The sequence below is a fragment of the Aythya fuligula genome, chromosome 18 (genome assembly GCF_009819795.1).
Source record: "Aythya fuligula isolate bAytFul2 chromosome 18, bAytFul2.pri, whole genome shotgun sequence".
NCBI lineage: Eukaryota > Metazoa > Chordata > Aves > Anseriformes > Anatidae > Aythya > Aythya fuligula.
In genome coordinates, this window is record NC_045576.1 from 10608105 (window position 1) to 10626312 (window position 18208).

Here is an 18208-nt window from a genome sequence, read left to right on the forward strand (position 1 = left end):
AGGCTCTCAGCCAGCCCTACTCCACCGTAGCCTTCTGCTGGTTTCATTCACAGGGGCAGATGTTGGCTGTTACCAAGTTTAGTTTGCTTCATATGGCTTAAACCTGATATAAATGTAAAAGCCATCCAGAACCCAACAAGTTGATGGCGTTACGGGTACTGATGCAGCCTTTATTCCTCTGATTTGCAGAGAGCACACAATGCCTTTTTAACTCCCACTTAATAAAAACAAACAAGTAAATGAACAGAAAAAACCAACATAAGTTCTATGCAATGTAACTTCAATACACAAAGGGGGCTTATAAGAAAGAGAGTCTGTAGTGGCAGGACAAGGGGAGATGGTTTTAAACTGCAAGAGTGCAGATTTAAATGGGATATAAGGAAGCTGTTTTTCACTAAGGGTGATGAGGCCCTGGCCCAGGCTGAAGCTGTGGGTATCCTGTCCCTGAAGGTGCCCAGGGCCAGGCTGGGGGGGCTTTGGGCAGTTTGGGCTGGCTGCGGGGGTCCCTACCAATGGCAGGGGGTGGCACTGGATGAGCTTTAAAGGTCTCTTCCCCAAACCGTTTCATGATAATTTAAAGGAAATCACTGATACTTATGCCTGCATTTCCCAACTCTATTATTTTTCTCAGCACATGTTGTCCTCCCTTTTGCACACTCCCTTGTTTGCCATAGGTAAAGCAGTCCAGGAGACAGACCTTGTACATCGTTAAAAGCTGCTTCAGTATTTTTATTTGAACAGATGGAGGCTAAAGCTAATTCTTTGTTTCAAAACAAACAGAAAGCACGGTTGTAAGCAGCAGATAGATTCTTTGCATGCTTGACTTTAAAGTGAATATTGCTTAGAGACTTCTGCGACATGATCACAGCGCTTTCACCAAGAAGAGCGGTGGCTTCTCTGTAGTAACGATGTCACCTCTGTCAGTATATAACTGCATTCAGAGAACTATACATTCCAGAAAATGTTGTTGTTAAGAATAAGGAAACTTCCTGCAGACCCAGAGGAGTCGTTTTACTTGATTCTTGCAGGCTTGATTCATTGTCCTTTTTCCCCAAGATCTAATATGACATTTCTCTTTCTCTTGCAGACCATGCCCTCTCTATGACGGTTACTTGTTAAGCTAACTCTGCATGCCAGAAGACTGTCCTTGGTTGATCCAAGGGCTTTTGGGGACTCCGGCCTCTCCCCAGTTTTTCTGTGTGTGTGTGTTCCTCTAGAACTTTCAAAACTGTTTCTCCAAAGGGTTTTGCAGAAACTTAGACTGTTTTCTAAAGCAGAAGCACCTCAGTCCACAGCAGTAGTGATGGGCAGCGTGCGAACCAACCGCTACAGCATCGTGTCTTCGGAGGAGGACGGCATGAAGCTGGCAACCATGGCCGTTGCCAACGGCTTTGGGAATGGAAAAAGTAAGGTACACACCAGACAGCAATGCAGGAGCCGCTTTGTCAAAAAAGATGGCCACTGCAACGTCCAGTTTATTAACGTGGGCGAGAAGGGACAGCGATACCTGGCAGACATCTTCACCACCTGTGTGGACATCCGCTGGAGGTGGATGCTAGTTATCTTCTGCCTGACTTTCATCCTCTCCTGGCTTTTTTTTGGCTGTGTGTTTTGGTTGATCGCGCTGTTGCATGGGGATCTGGAGAATCAAGAGAATAACAAACCTTGTGTCTCTCAAGTGAGCAGCTTCACTGCAGCCTTTCTGTTCTCCATTGAGACCCAGACCACGATCGGCTATGGCTTCAGGTGCGTCACAGACGAGTGCCCCATTGCAGTTTTCATGGTGGTTTTCCAGTCTATAGTAGGCTGCATCATTGACGCCTTCATCATTGGTGCTGTCATGGCAAAGATGGCTAAGCCAAAAAAGAGAAACGAAACTCTAGTCTTCAGCCACAACGCCGTGGTGGCCATGAGAGACGGGAAACTGTGCCTGATGTGGCGTGTCGGGAACCTGAGGAAAAGCCACTTGGTGGAGGCACATGTGCGAGCACAGCTCCTCAAATCCAGGATCACGTCGGAAGGGGAGTACATCCCTTTGGATCAAATAGACATCAACGTAGGGTTTGACAGCGGGATAGACCGCATATTCCTGGTCTCCCCAATTACAATAGTACACGAAATAGATGAAGACAGTCCTTTGTATGACTTGAGCAAACAAGACATGGACAATGCTGACTTTGAAATTGTAGTAATTTTAGAGGGCATGGTGGAAGCTACTGCCATGACAACCCAGTGCCGTAGCTCATATCTGGCAAACGAAATCCTCTGGGGCCACCGCTATGAGCCCGTACTCTTTGAAGAGAAAAACTACTACAAAGTGGATTACTCGAGGTTCCACAAAACATACGAAGTGCCCAACACACCCATCTGCAGTGCCAGAGACTTAGCAGAAAAGAAATACATTCTCTCGAACGCAAACTCCTTTTGCTATGAGAACGAAGTGGCCCTCACCAGCAAAGAGGAGGAGGAGATTGACACTGGGGTGCCTGAGAGCATGAGCACAGACACCCACCCCGACATGGACCACCACAACCAAGCAGGGGTGCCTCTAGAGCCACGGCCGCTACGGCGGGAGTCGGAAATATGACTGACAAACTCTTCCTCTCTCTTTTGGTTGAAAGGAAAAATAAAAAAAATCTATCGGTCAAAGGCACGTTGACCTGAGAAGTTGGCCCAGAACAGTCTTCAGACAACGGTACTGTTGAAGAGTGGTGTGAAGGCAAGCAGACCTGAGAAACCCCGGCTGGTTTTAGGGCTGTCCTCGTAGGAGGGACAACAGAAAATGAACTCTAAACACAAAGCACTAAACATGTCTAAGTATGAACAGAAGGCACATATGTTGTAGAATAAATTATGTATATATTTTTTTACAAAACTTGAACTTGCAGGCAAGCTTTGGTTGGGTTATTATTATTTTTTTTTCAACTTTTTCCAGAATGCTTCTCTCTAGGGAACAAGAATGTTTTTAATGGCATAACAAAGGCAAGAATCTGCCTTATTATTATTATTATAATTATTTTTTAAAAAAGCTGCTGCTAACTACATGAACACAAATGGTTATTTTTGTTGCAGTGTAGTTTTTATTTTCTCTTGTGTAATTTAAAAAGAAAAAAAAAAGTCAGTGTTGAACTTTTGGGGTTGAAAAGCTCGTGATCACTACAGAGAGGCCAACGTTGCCAGGAAGTCTAAACTCCTTTTGAGGCCAGTAGTTTGATAGCTAGAATCAATTTCTCTCTTTCTAATTACATAAGGGGCATTATGTAATATCAGGCCAATCAGTAGCCTCCAGCAAAATTAAGATTTTTGGGGGGAGAATTTAATTCTCTGACTAAAGGAAAAATGAAATATATATATATACATAGAAAAAAGTACTAAGTTAAAACTACCTAAGTGGATACCAAAGAAAATGCACAGTTTTGCACAGTGGAGTTTATTTAAGAAAAAAAAAAAAAAAAAAAGAAAAAAAAAGAAACAGGCTGCTTTAAACAAACAAAAAATTCAAACCTCAGACACTTTTTTTTTTCTTTTGATTTTTTTTGTTTTTCTTTTTACGACCTTTATTTTGCACCTTATTCTAAAAGCTTAAGACTCGGATCTAAAGTGAGGTAGGGATCTACCCTGCCCCTCTTCCCTTCTGTGGGGGAATAAATTCCCTTCCTTGCTGGTAAGGAGAAGCACAGCTGGGGGAAGGCAAAGGAGCAAACATCTGTCCTCCCCGGTTGCTCGCCGAGCCGGGCTGCAGCAGAAGGTCGAGTGTTAGTGCACACATTCCCAAACTGGCGCTAGACCTCAGCGCCCTGAAAACTGAGCCATCCGCCGTGCTGCAGGCGTGGGACCCCCACGTTACCAGGCAAAATCTGCCAGGGACAGGGAAGCTGGTGAGCTGTGCCAGGGCAAAGCGCTTCTGGCGCGGGTGTTTGGGCACAGATGAGCCGAGACATATAAATCCCCAGGAAGAGGTTTGGGAGAGGGTAATGGAGAGGAAAAAAAAGGCTTTTGTAACACAGCTCTTGGGAATGGCACAGGAATGGTGGCATTTTGTGAAAATGCTTCTCTTCAGCAGGGCAAGGGTGTCAGAAAAAGTGTATTTTCCAGCTCATTTGGAGAGAGTTTATTTGGGAGGATGAGGCTGCAAGGCAAGCTCCATCTCCTGCCTCCTTTTCCCCGCAAACATCAACATCAGTGATCAGTGGATGAGAGACATGGCTGAGCTCTGAGCAGGTTTTGTGACCTCCTGCGATGCTCTGGCCCTGGCTCCTTCGCCCAGAAGACTTTAAATTCTCTGTGCCTCTAAGATCAAGGATGCAACCAAACTGCACGTCACGCCTGCTCACTGGTGGCTCCCCCGAGGAGCAGGTGGAGAGGGGAGGCGGTGGGGACAGCAACCCTAGTCCACTCTTACAGTATTGGATCACTGTATGCCATTAAAAAACAGCTTGTTCTAGGTCTAATGTCTTCTGCAAACAGATATCTGTGAAGGCCGCTGGCCCCTTCCAGCCCTGCCTGAAAGAAATGCCTGCAATGAAATGGTGTCTGATAAGATGGTATCTGCAGTGGGTGGGTTCGAAACTGTGGAAATTTGACATTGTAAATGTAGATTTGGCTACTAGAGAGGGCAGACGATTAAGTGCAAGTACAAGGCTATTACTGGGGTGGGGGGAAGTAAATGAGAGGAAAGCTGAACACGCAAAGCGACTCGATTGCAGTTTCTGGGTCAACAGTAGTGAAGACAACTGAGTGCTGCTAGTGCTGCTATTGTGATATACTTGTACAAGGAAAATACCTAAACCAAAGAGTATTCAGTGAAACGGAAAGCGCATGAAAATGCAAAGGGGAAGGGATGGAAATGGGACGCCGGCTGGGAGAAAGGGGACCCCTTCTCCAGGTTGGTGTGCCCCAGGTGCACAGAGCTCCCACTGGGTGATGATACTTGAGATGTTTGAGGGAGGGATAAGAGATGGGGGAAAGGGGAATGCAGGACTTCAGCTTTTTTCTTTAAAGTAAAAGGAATTCAGAGAAAATTAAAAAAATAAGAAAAAAAGAAAGATCCCCTCCCCTTAATATTTCTGGTGCAGAGGTTTGGGGTTTTTTTTTTTTTTTTTTTTTTTTGTTTTTGTTTTTGTTTTTGTTTTGTTTTGTTTTTCAAGTCAGTTTTTCAGAAATATTTTTAAAATGTACATTTTATAAAGTTTATCAAGTATTTTCATATTTAAAGCCAAATGTAAATAGAAGTCTGTAAAGGAGGACAAGGAGAAGAAGAAACAGAAAAGGCCACAAAAAGTATAAATTCCGCTCGGCAGTCTCGGCTAGCTAGTACCTAGATGCTACCGGTTAGCATGATTTTTAGCAAATACTTGCAAGCCTTATAGGATTCCTAATGCTATGAACTTCTCTTTATTTATTTTTTACGCATGGACTTTTAATTTGAAAACATGTTCTAGTTACTGGCATTTTTAAAACTTACCAGCTTTCCGAGTGCTAGTCTTGTCGAGGGTGCGCATCGAGGTAATCCATTACACTCTCTGCCGCATTCTTTTTTTTCTTTTTCTTTTTTTTTTTTTTAATAACCCTTTGTCTTTGCCGATGGACTCTGACATTGCAGAATTGCACTCAGCCTCTGGCTCTGGGAAGCTGCTAGAAAGAGACCTGCAATGTGCACGCCATGGTACCCTTCCCCTCGTCCATCATTTCTATATTTCCGAACATGCCTTGGTAAGCCCAGTACAGGACAGGCAGTTGTAGCACACTTGTCCAGCAGCAAATTGGGTTGGTAATTTTTTCAAATGTTATTTTTTAAGGAGTACAGAGTGACTGACGGCGTTTGGTCTGTTCCTGATGATCTGGGGCCACGCTGATGCTTAATTAGGAACCCTTTAAACTGACTGAGCTCTACCCACCGGCTCCTGCAGGCTTTGGGTGAGCCTCTTTATCAAGGATAAAGTCGGCTCACCTGGCTCGCACAGAAGGTTTATACTGTATTTTGCCTAGGGGTCTGGGGGGAATATGTTATTTCTGCCCTTCCCTGAAAATACTTGAATGAGACACTTGTTGTCTGAAACATACTGCATACAGTGAAGAAAAACATTTCCGAGGCAGGTTGGGATCTCTTCTTTCCTCTGTCTCTTCCGTGCGAGCTGTCTGTTCTTAGGTAGCAAGGGTAGAACTCCTTAATTATTGGCTGTGTTTAACAATACCCTCTCCCAGACATGACAATCTTCTGTGTTGTTAGTTTAGCACTTGCTCTTCTTGGGAAAGACAAAGGGTCCAGATGTTTGATTTGTTCTCCTTAGGTCTTCTTTTTTTTTTCATAATGGATTACAAGGTAAAACTGAGAAGTACTGTAATGTCTTTAAATTATGGCTGCTCATGACCATTGTAAAGTAGAAGGGTGCTGCGTAGTTGCCATCCCACAGCCAACGAGAAACTGATTTTGTAATGACTTTTGGCCTGCAGCTATTGTAAGGTGAACAATCTAGGCATCTGACAGTTGTCCATTACTATTTTCCTGTTTGCAGCCTTTTTGTATCAAAGTCTTCCTAATGTACTGCACAAATTGTGGATTGTACAGATTTTTATATATTATGTCTTATTTTATTATTTCTAAATAAATAAAAAAAATTGAGAATGAACTGGTGTATGCAGCATGTATGTGAATGAAGTGGGAGAGGGGTCAGGACGTTATTACGGAGCTGTGTTTATGCCTGTCTCTGAGCACAGCCATTGTCTGAAGCACTTTAGGAAGAGACAGGTCGTTCCCTCCCTGGACAAAAGGCAGGAGGAAAGGTGATACTATCATTATTTGCCAGATGGGAACACAAACATGATTCTCATTGGACTCTGCGGTCAGTGTAAGGCAGCTTGCACCAAAGGAAAATCTATCCCAGAGAGACTGATTGACTTTCTTAAGGTCATACCTGAAGCTGCAGAGCTCCAGATCATTAGCTACAAGTTGTCTGAAATAGAAAGCAAGCTCAAAGTCTATGTAAAACACAAGGCAGGGAGAGAGGGGAAATGAAAATGCAGAGCATAAGCAAGCGCACTTAAAGATTTGGGAAGGGATTAAAAAATCAGGCAGGAAACATCCTCAAATCCCCACGAATCCCCATGTTTCATATCTCCCTGGATCATCCCCATTTGGAAATGATGCTTTTCATCTGACCTGAAGTCCAAACACATTTACTGTAATCTTAACACATGCCTTCTTTATCTGGAGCCCTAAGCCTTTGGGGCTGGATTCTTGTGTAATGGGACGGGGAAGCATTGCTGGAAAGGGGCTGGGAGTATCCGAACGGGGACTCAGTGCCCATATTTGTCAGGCCGGGCAGCTCCTTTCCCGCTGCTGTGTGTGGCCTCCGGGGCAGACATTGAAGCTGCGCAACTGTGACTCAGCTAGAAAACGCTGATCTAACTGGAATAAAATGCACTACAAAGGCTGAGGACGGCCGTGCAACATCGCAGCGCGGTTTTGACCCCTCGGCTGAACTGTCCGACTTTTCATCAGTCTGCAAAGCCCTTCGAATACAGCTCTGAAATGAAGGCTGATGGAGCCCTGACCTTGTCCAGAAGGACTCCATTTAGAAATTCAAATTCCCATTTCAAAAACTAATGGTCTCTTGAAAAGCTTATAATGATAATTGCAGGGCTGGATGTAGGGACAGCGCCTGGCCGTCACAGCCTGGATCTGCTCGCTGTCCCTGCAGAAATCCACCCCCGCGGGAGCCGCTGGCTGCTCTGAGCCCTCGCTGCTCGGGGCACTGCTGGGTCTGCCTCTCCTGCTGCCTACACTGTTAGCACCCTCTCCTATTGCTGGCTGCTGGGGTGGTCAGGTGGAGTCAGCATAAATATAGCAGCAAAACACAGACTGCGTGTTTTGGTAGCTAGCAGGGTAAGAGCTGAACTTTCTCCCCTCCCGTACCAGCTAGATGCAGCATAGAAAGGTGCATTAGAGGCAGATGCATGAACCAACTGCTCCTTCTTTTCCCAACCTTCTTGTCAAACAAGTAGTGCTTGCTGATTCCTTCGACGTGCCACGCTCATGCTGAAGGCTGCAGGTTTCCTATCTATAACAGGTGGGCAAAAATGCTTAAAGAAATGTCCATTCTTTCAAAAATGTTTAAGGAAAACTCATGATTTCAGGAGAGCCTGTTGCATGGGTTTGAACTCCAGGGAGGTGGAGGTTGCTGTTCCAGGAAGGTTTTGGACAAGATGTGCTCGCTGGGATTCAACACACACCCAGTAAGGATTAGCTCCTTTGTCCTGGTGTAATGCATGCACCAGCTCAGGGAAGGAGCTGTCAGTGCTGCAGGGTCTCAATGCCCTTACAGGGTCCCCAAGGCTTCTGCAGTGCTCAGGGCAGCAGCACGAGGAGTCACGCTCAGCATGCAAAGTGTAAGTCCTGGCATGAAGTGCAGTCACATGAAGAATTTGCATTTCTTTAGCTACACCAGTGCGATCCTTCCTCACTCTCTTGCAGTGCTGACCCACGATCTGTGATTGTAAATCTGTATAAGATAGAAAAAGGGAGAAAATTTTACAAATCAACATTTTTTTTCAGACTGATTTTTGCTTCTCTCTCCATCTGCTCTTTTGTGAGCAAAATTGGGCAGTTTCCCCTGTCCTCGGGCAGTGCAGCTCTCACTGGCTTCCAGATAGGGAGGTTCTGCACCTGCAAACTTCAGTCTAAATTTAACCAAGTGGTGATCTTTAGACCTGTTTGCAGCTCAGATGTCGCAGTGGAAGTCAGAAAAAGACTGTTAATGCTGCAAACACAGAAGCCACACATCCTTGCGGGGAAGCCAAAAGCTAGCAGGAGCCCTCCAGCACTCTGTAATCCTCCAAACATCCGCAGCTGCACAGCCAGGCTCCGATCACCCCTCAGTGTCACGGCAGTGGCATTTTGCTGAAATTAGAGGATGAGCAAAACCAACCGAATGGTTGTGGGGTCACTTGGCGGAGTTTGAGATTTAAATACACAGGCTGAAGGTGAGGGAGCAGGAGCAGGTTTTGGTGAACTCCCTCGTGGTCCTTTTATATTCAGCTGAGCACCCACACGGGAATGATGGCCACCGAGAGGTGGGAAGCGATGGCCGGATGCCACCACTGACAGCAGTCCTGTAATTTTTCTATTAGGGGAAAGGGAAGGAATGCCATACCGGGTGCACACGCTGCCAGGGGAACACCAGTGGCATTGCACGACCTATTCATATCGCCTCCAGGCACATTAACACGGGCTGCCACGCCGCACAAAGACCCGCAGCGTTTTGCTCCGTGCTCTTGGCAGCTCTCCAGATGGAGCTGAAATCCATGGCTAAATCCTTCCATTTATCCTGTGCGTTGGGTAGAGCTTGTTTTGTAAAGAGTTTACCTCATTTTGTAACCTTCACGGCCACCTGAAGCCGGGAACATCGTTCCCTCTATTTCACCTTACCCTAACACACCGCCTTCGCTTTGTCCTCTCCTGGGAATGCTGCAATGTTTCCGCGGGTTTGCCAGTGTCTGGGGACAGGACAGACAAGTGCAAGCTGGGAAAACTATGGAAAGTTCAAGAACATAAAAATGAAAGATGGGTCTTGCAAATATTCTTCTTCTCCTTCTCCTTCCAAAGTCTCCTCTAAAGTCATCTTTAATCCAGTACCACTACTTACAGCATTACCAAGGGTGCAAATATAGGTTGCTATATGTAAGTCAGTGCTTTTTATACATGTAGGTTACGGTGGGCAGGACAAGAAGGGGCCAGAAACACCTCTTTCAGCAATAGATGCATTTTATATTATTCTTTTTAAAAATTACTGCTCTTGCCTCTTCCTTCCTTTCTGACTTGGATTTCAACCATACATTATGGAAACAGATATATATATATATATTTTAAATGGCATCCACTTTGAGACTCCTACAAATGACATACATTAAAATGTGTAATAGCTGCTAAATCACCTGGGCTGGGAAGCTGAGCAAAAGGGAGTCACTGACTATGGAATAAGTCTCCTGTCCTGGCTGGATACCCACCTATTTGCAGCTCCCAGATGATGCAGATTTCAGGGTAAATTGGGAACTGAGGCCAAAAGCAGGTATGAGGTCTCATTCACCTGGGCTTGGCCTTGCTGTGGTTGATCCTCACCACCAGGCAGTTCAGGTGAGGAGCTCCAGGAAAGCCCTGCTCCCTCCTGACACGTGAAGCACGTTGTCTCCTTGAGGAGGCAAGGGAAAAAGTATTGCTGTGCATAACTTCTATTTGATATGCAAATTAACTCATTAATTATATTGCATTGTGTGGCTATGCCCATATTTAAACCTGGGATGGAGTCCATGGGAGCAGGGAAATGACTGCTGCTGGCTCCAGCCTGCAAACCCTGACTGTAGTGGAAAATAAAGAACAAACTAAACCAGGGTGCTTTGACTTTGCTGCCTGAGAAATTCCTTGGCTTTCAAAAAAATCTGATTGCTGATGGTGCTTGAGACTAATAATCTCCAAGATACTACTGCCACCCAAATCGTTATCAGAGCTTAAATTAATTGGTATATAATAGGCTGAAAACAGGAAAGGGTGCATTTCTATAGTTAAATAGCACAGGATCTTTATGAACAGGGATGAGTTTTACCCTGGGGCAGAGAGATTACCCAGGGAAATAATACTGCTTTAGTTCTATTTTTGAAACCTTTTGAGGTTCTTGAATGGTGCAGTGGCTGTTAGCTCCCAGGAAGGATGAGCTTCTGCCTTTAGCCAGAACATTTCCATCCTTATCTCTGTATTTGTGTGAGCATTTTGCATGCTAACCCATTCACACATACAGAATTCAAGACAGATCAGCAAATCATTTTTTCCCTCCTTTTTCCCATGTTAATACTTGCAATGACTGCATGTTGCTGGAAAGGTAGCAGTAGATCAAAAGTTGGTATTTTCTCTGTTTACACCCTAGGCTAGAGAGCTTGGGCTGTCTGCAGTCGACTCGGGATAGCTCTGTGATCTGCAGATGGAAAAGGAGTGAATTTCTTTCTTCCTTCTGCAAGGGCGTTTGGCAAGAGGTGTCCACCCTCTAATAAGAAGCCCAGCAGCTAACTGAAGAAAGGGAAGCTTTAAAGGAAAATAAAGCGAACAAAGCTATGGAGCAGCTCAAATGCTCACCCCACATTTCAAAGGTAATTGAGTGTAAGTGAGAGAGCAAGTGCAAAAATGTTGTCTGTTCATTCTCGTAAGCTCGGCAGCTCCACCCAAAGGATGCCTATCTGCAGGGTTTTGGGGTGATGGTAACAGAAACCTCTGAAGAAAGGCAAGCCATTCATTAAATGGCACTGAGTCAGCTGCATCTTGCATCGCAGAATCCCTGCTGGTGGAGACGGGTGCTCTTGCAGATCACAACATCCTTGGCCTCCCTCCTCCCCCTTGGTACCTGGCCAGCCCAAAGATTCGATCCCGTGGGTACGGTTGTCCCATGAGCAGCAGCAGGAGCAGAGGCTGCAGGTGTCTGACCATCCATGCTCGCCTCCACATGCTCCAGAGCAGGGCTGCAGTTGCTCCTGCCTTTAGAGAAGCCAAGGGCATTAAAAGCAATTAAAAGCCCTGACTTAGTCTAATTAGAACCAACACTGGAGCTGCATTGGAGACGTTATCTCAAATTTTCCAAAGCCCTCTCCCAGCAGGCTTGGGAGTTTATTTCCGCCCTTCGCTTTCTTTTCCCCTTCTTTTTCTCCCTCCTTTCACCCTGGGAGAAGTGTCTCCCAGCGACACCCCTCAGCAGGCTTTGATCTCAAGGATGCACAGGTTGTGCGTTTACATTTAGAGTTGCAACATTTCCACGTAGCTGGCATGTCTCAGTATTTTCCATATTTATAGCTCTTTAACTCCTACAATGAGAGCCTTCTGCAGTTCTTTATCTGTGGTGCCTAATGAGGAGGGGTTGCCAGAATCACCGTGCCCATCCCTCGGTGTATTATCTGACAGTTTTTCTATTGAATTAACTCAAGGTATGCATTGACTAAACATCTTCAGAACTGTTGGACAAACAGACTATGTAATATTCATAAATTAATGCAAATCGGCTTCAAATATGTCAGACTCACTCCCCTAGGAATCCCTGGACCTCAGCATGTTGTGACAGTTCTTGTTTAAGCAAATCTGGATCTTTCAGTGCAAATAATGAGAGTGCTTTCATCCTAAGCGGTATTACCAGTGAGACTAATGTGCCATTCTCCTTCTTAAAAGTGTAGTCTCATCAGATATAAATTAAACCACTGGGAGAGCAGGAAAAGAAAATGTGAGTAGCATTTGCATGCATTGTCCCTCCTTTTCATCTCTTGCAAGAGCCGCATTGTGGCGCCTTTTTAATGACAATGCTGCTATTAGAGTAAATGATTAAATAGTCGCAATCTTTCACTTTCTGGGTTTTCAGACTTGGAGATTTTGTTCCACATGTAAATTTGCATGCATTTGAGATATAATTGGTTATGTATTTCTTGAAAGCCTCATGCCACACACTTCCCATCTTGCAGGTCTCCTTCCATGGATAGTTCCATGTCCCTGGAAAGATTCAGAAGATGGTTGGTGCTGATGGCTGTCCAGAGGGAGCTTCTCAACATGCTTTCAGGTACCTCTATGTGCTCTAAAGGCTCATGAAGCTTCACTGAGACTCGGCTTTCTATCCATGGGAGCAAATTAACCTTGGGAGCTTCTGCAGCCACTGGTGGCTGGGGTCTGCCTTCAATCCAGTGCTGCCGACCTCCAACTTGCCCTGCTTGGGCACAAGTCGTGTTGTGCTGCCAGCAGGCAGATGTTTGCTATTCCTGGCAGGGCTGTGAGAGTCCCTCATGTGATGGTTATTTACCACACTGTATTATTTGTGCTGAAACATGTAAGCGTTACCACTCAGATATATTGCTGCCCCTAACACATCTTCCTAACGAAACGCGTTCAGCCCGTTCCAACATGGTAGATTTGGTTTCAGATAGGAGATGTCCACATTCTTTCCTTGAAGTTCGTCTCCTCCACATATCAAAAATGTTAACAAATAGGCATAATATATGCCCTGGGGAGCAGAGAAAGCTGCTTTTCTTTTTCTTGGCTGGCTTAATCCACTCTGGAATTATGTGACTTTTCATCTCTGCAGTTGGAGGAAAAGGCTAACTTGCAGTGTAAAAGTAGCATGATAAATTGTGGAAAAATAACTTGCTGGCTTTCCTAAGAAACTCCAGCTCCTCCTCTCACTGTACTCCTTCCAGCGCCCCAGAATTCATTGCATCAGTGCATGTTATGGCACCTTTGGGATGCGTTACTCATAAGAATGGAGCTACTGGTGCTTTGCAGGCGTATTTTAGCTTTGGCTCTCACATGAGTGCTCTGACACATCCGTGCTGTCTGCACGTCTGGGTAGCGTTTGCTTGCGGGTGTCTCCTGAGATTCCAGTCAGCTCAAAAAAGGAAACATCTAATTTATATTTGCTAAGGTATGCGTGAGGTCCTTTTGTTCCTCTTTGCTAGTGGTGAGGGCTTTGGGTGCAGCGTTAACGGGTTACGAAGGCAAGAGGGATGGCTTGAACGGGAACGTGGTGTTTACACTGTGGTGTTCACACTCCAGATCTCTCCTTTCTCTTCTGAACACTGCAGGGTGGCCAGAGGGAGTGGGGAGACTGCATTTGCTCGGACAGCCTTGCTTGCGTGACCTTGTCTGTTATTTTCTGCATTGTAACATGCTGGGAGAGTCTACATGTACGTTCCAGGCTGTGGCAGCTGCCCTGCTGCATGCCCTGGCCCCTTGGCACTGCCTGGCCCTCCTTGCGAGGCTCCTTCCCTGTGACCTGGAGGCACCGGGGGCTGAAAAACGCAGCCCCAGGAGCATGCACTGGCATGGGGGAACCCACGACCTGCCCAGCATCACATGCCCTTTGTGCAGCACAGCTGGGCTGCACTTGGTCTGAGCCTGAGTCTTCTTCCTTTGAATTCATTTGGATCTCAGACTTCATCTGTAATTGCCTATAATTAACCTCTCCTTGCAGGGCGCTCTGGAGATGGGAGCTGATAAGCGAGTGCTGCACATTGCTCTTGTTTTCCCCTGGAGGCAGCACTGACGGGCTCTTCTGCTCTCAACTGGTGCAGTTTGGGTGAATTTAAGTGTTTCCAGGTTTATATGCAGAAAAGTGAGACTTAAACTCTAAGTTTGCACGTAAGCTTAGCAGAATTCCCTGGTCACCCCTAGGGGTTTAGCACCAGCCCTGGTTTGGAAGAGTTATGCTTTTGGGGCCCAATCTCACGTAAACAGCACAGGATGGTCAAATATCAAGGCTTATTATTAAGCAGTGTATTTTCCATCAGCAAGTACACCAAAGTCAGTAAGACTCAAAATACCAAGGTGTTTTAAACTAAAATACTAAGGAGTTATACATATAGTAGGTCCTTTCATGCTCTGATCCGTTTGCCAAAGTTTGAACGTAAGCACAATGATTTTATGCAAAAGAAGGGACAGGCAAAGTCTGAAGTAAAACTCTTCTGGCCTGTCCACACGAACTGTTCTCAGCTTTAAGAAGCTGGAGCGCAGAGAGCAACCTTTTTAATTTTTCTCTCCCTTAAAATGAATAAGCAGATAGAGATCTGGTGAACAAGCTGGGGAACAAAAATACATTAAAACAGCAAAGTACTGTGGTTAGCAAAGGTTTTGTTAAATGAAATGCCATTTTTGTTTTTTTCCCCTTAGGGAACAATAAGAAAACTTCTCTTTATACATATCTCTTTCTGAGACATGCTCCATGACTGGTCGCAACCTGTAATAAAAATGCCATATCCAAGAGAATATATTTAATATTGGGAAGGCAAAATAGAATGATATGATCTGTTTGGGGTTTGAAGGTAAATGTTTAGACATTTTTTCCTTTAAAATAATCTGTGATAGATGCTGGTTAGCTGACTGGGAAATGAAATCACGGAGGATTTATGCCATTAATGACAGGCTATGATGTCAAAGACATTTGGCCTGTGGCCATAACCTTTTGTGTGGCTCTGGTTGATTTTTATAAATAAACAGGACCGCTCAGCTGCTGCCTGGATAGGAGTCCCCATCACTTGGGAGCACTGAAAACTAGGCTAAGGAAAGCACTTAATAATATTGAGCACAAAGTCAAGGGGAAGGGATGTCCTGCAAGAATTGCTTTCTCCCTTTACTTGCTCTGGTTTTACAGAGCAGGTCTTGGTTAATATTTAAAGAAACTCCAGATTACTGAACTAACACCGAAACCAATCTTACTGTCTGAAAACCCATTGTATGATGTTGGTTTACAATTAGTCAAAAGCCTGGACGCATTGTCAATAGCGTGCATCAGTGCTATTCTTGTCCCTTTTTGGCACAAAAAAAGCAGCCTGGATCAGCTTGTCCAGCTGTGCCAATGTGGCAGCGGAGGTGGTGTGGGACCGGGAGGCTGCTCACCCTGCCTGCAGGCAGCCAGACAGGTCTGATACCCAGACCCCCCCCCTCCTTATGACAGAAAACTGCAAATCTGACTGCAAAGAGACAGGGAAGCCCTGAAGTAGATATAGCTTTCATATCCGTCCCCTTAAGGAGCTTATGGGCATAATTTTAATCATATTTTCCCACATAATACAGAGGATTTGCTTGCAGCCATTTCAGCCATTTGATACGTGGGAGGGCTTCATTATGTTGTTATTGGTGTCATTTTTCTTTTCACATCGAGCTGTTTACCTTTTGTATTTTATCCTCCAGGAGCTGTGCTGCTAATGGTTCTCTAGGTGCCAGACCTCCGCTGGGTTAGGCAGCACAGCTGCCTTGCGTTGGATTGAATGTCACCACCTTCTAAGGATCTAGGTCCCTTTATTAAGATAATTAGCTGCCCTGTGTCACGGATTTCTGCATAAACACACGAAGAGCTACTCGTTCTACTGTTTTATTGACAATTCTTTTACAGACAAATGATTTTCCTGTGGAAATCTTCATCTTTACCTTAAATTTGAAATGACTAAGATACATTCATTTTGTTCAGCTGGCTAACCACACTATAAAAGTGACACCATCCTTGCATAGGGTTATCTGTTTTGTCCATTAAAAGTATAGTTTCCCATAGTTCATTTATTTATTTTGGGTTAATTCTTTCTTTTCCAGAAGCAGTGTTTTGCACTGGAAATTGTGTCTTGTGGAGTCCTATCGTTAGCCTGCTGCCTTTACATTTTCCCAAACAGCACAGATGGAGGGAATTGGAACAGCATGGTGGTAGTACTTGGTTGGTTGGGTCCTCCTACTATTACTGCACAGAAAGAGAGCTTTAATTATGGAGCAAAAACTCCTTCTGTTAGAGTCCATGTACAAAAAGAAAAGGGTCCTTCTTCTTATCCTTCCATGCTTTGTACACTGTTTGCTGCACAGTATTAGCATTTGCACCAGAATAACCAAAAAAGGTGCTTTTTCTGGTGTTCATTTGCATGATTAGTTTCAGTGCAGGTTAATTTGGTGTGTGCAAGCACCACATTACCTGGCAGTGCCACAGAAGAGCAGGAGCTAGGTGAGGCCAGTGCCCTACAAGTGTTTGGTTCCTCAGCCCTTCACAAGTCCCCCTTCCAGGGCTGGAGTTTTGGACACGAGTCTGGTGGGATGATGCAGCACACAAGGCCAAGAAACCTTTCTGAAATATGGCTCCTGACAACACAAAGGGCCCTGCAGAAACCCAGGCAGCCTAAAAGATGTCCCCGCTTACACCAGGGCTGTTTCACCGCGGAGAGCATCACCGCTGGCTGAGGATCGAGCTGTGGGTGCCCCTCCAGCAGCATCCCTGTGGCTAAGGGTCCATGCCACACGTGGCACCGGTCCTGTGGTCCTGGAGGACGATGGCAGCAGTTGCCCCGTCCCCATTCCCGGGCACATCTCTGCAGCTCTGTAATGCCATCCAGATGTCGGCGCGGCTCCGCAGCCCGACGGCTGCATTTCACCATTAACATACTTGTTTTATGACAGAGCGGGATCATTACAATCGTCACATTATTCTGTTTCTTTTTTTCCCCTCTCCTATTAGTAGAGACACTGATTATTATTTTAATAGGGAGAAACAAGTTCCCCATGTCCTTTTCCAGTCCTAAAAATACAAGACTATTTTCCAGAGAAGCTTATGATTGTAGATTTAAATGTTCGACTTGAATACATTAAAGTGCCCTAGATTTTAAGGAGAAAAAGCGAGTCCTGATACTCAGAGGAAGGTAGGGCACTTAAGCTGACTTACAGCAGTGTAATTATTGGTATTGTCAGATCTTATAATCTACAAAATTATTCTTAGGCACACATTTCATTCACAAAAATGTTTCTAAAATAATTTCAGGACTTCACTCGAAGACTGTTTATTTTGGAAAAATATAAATCATTGTTCCCTTTAAAAACATTTCAGCTCAGAGAGCCGTAATATTTTATTTGTGTTGAAAGAAGGCAGGGTTTATTAAATATTAATATGTGGTTTACAGCACGGGTTAAAGTTCCCCTCTTAATATATGCTATAACTTTGCTCAAGAGATTTCATTCCTGAGGGAATATAAGTTTCTGCTTAAGGGACTTGAAGACAAAAAAAAACAATCACAGTTTATAAAAATGCCAATATATAGTATGCTTTCTGTCCAAAATTTTGTGAACATTCATGATAATTAATGGCATGAGCTAATTAATGGCAGCATATAAATACGACACCTGGCACAGTGCCTTGCTGAGCACAGGTCATGTACTCATGTCCCTGACCTGCTTCTACATCAGGAGCTTATTTTTGAGACCCTTGAAGCTGAGACAGGCACTGGCAGGTGTGCCAAGGCCAGACCATGACATTAAGGACTGGTCAGAGAAAGGAAAGACACAGAAAATGCCAGGGGTAGGCACCGGGAGAGAAAGATTTAGTAAAAAGGGAAAATGCAGATCCTCAATCAGGGAAGACGAGGTGCAGAATGGAGTTGTGCAGCCAGGTGAGTGGGAATTGTGCCTTTCAGTAGAAGCCTCTGGAAACTGAGTGTAAATCATGAAAAGGCAGTGGGATTTCAGCTTTTAAATCATGCAGGGACCTTTGGCAACTGTAACATGAAAGTCTTTGAATCCGCAGAGATGAGGGAAAAGCTTAAGGAGGAGATTTTTCAAAGGCTTGGTGGGGAGGTAGCTGTTTATTGAATATTTATCAAGACTTTTGATGGCACACAGACAACTTCCATGCTGCTTCAGTGGCCATCAGCCATCTTTGGGCATGAAGGACAT

The 18208-nt window shown here is 44.9% G+C and overlaps 1 protein-coding gene across 1 annotated transcript; it reads left to right on the top strand.

The window, feature by feature from the left end:
- The first annotated feature begins 1186 nt into the window (after positions 1-1186).
- KCNJ2 (potassium inwardly rectifying channel subfamily J member 2) lies at positions 1187-3024 on the top strand. Its single transcript, XM_032199701.1, has one exon. It carries the CDS (start codon positions 1304-1306, stop codon positions 2585-2587), a length of 1284 nt encoding a protein of 427 aa, XP_032055592.1. The 5' UTR covers positions 1187-1303; the 3' UTR covers positions 2588-3024.
- The last annotated feature ends 15184 nt before the right edge of the window (positions 3025-18208 follow it).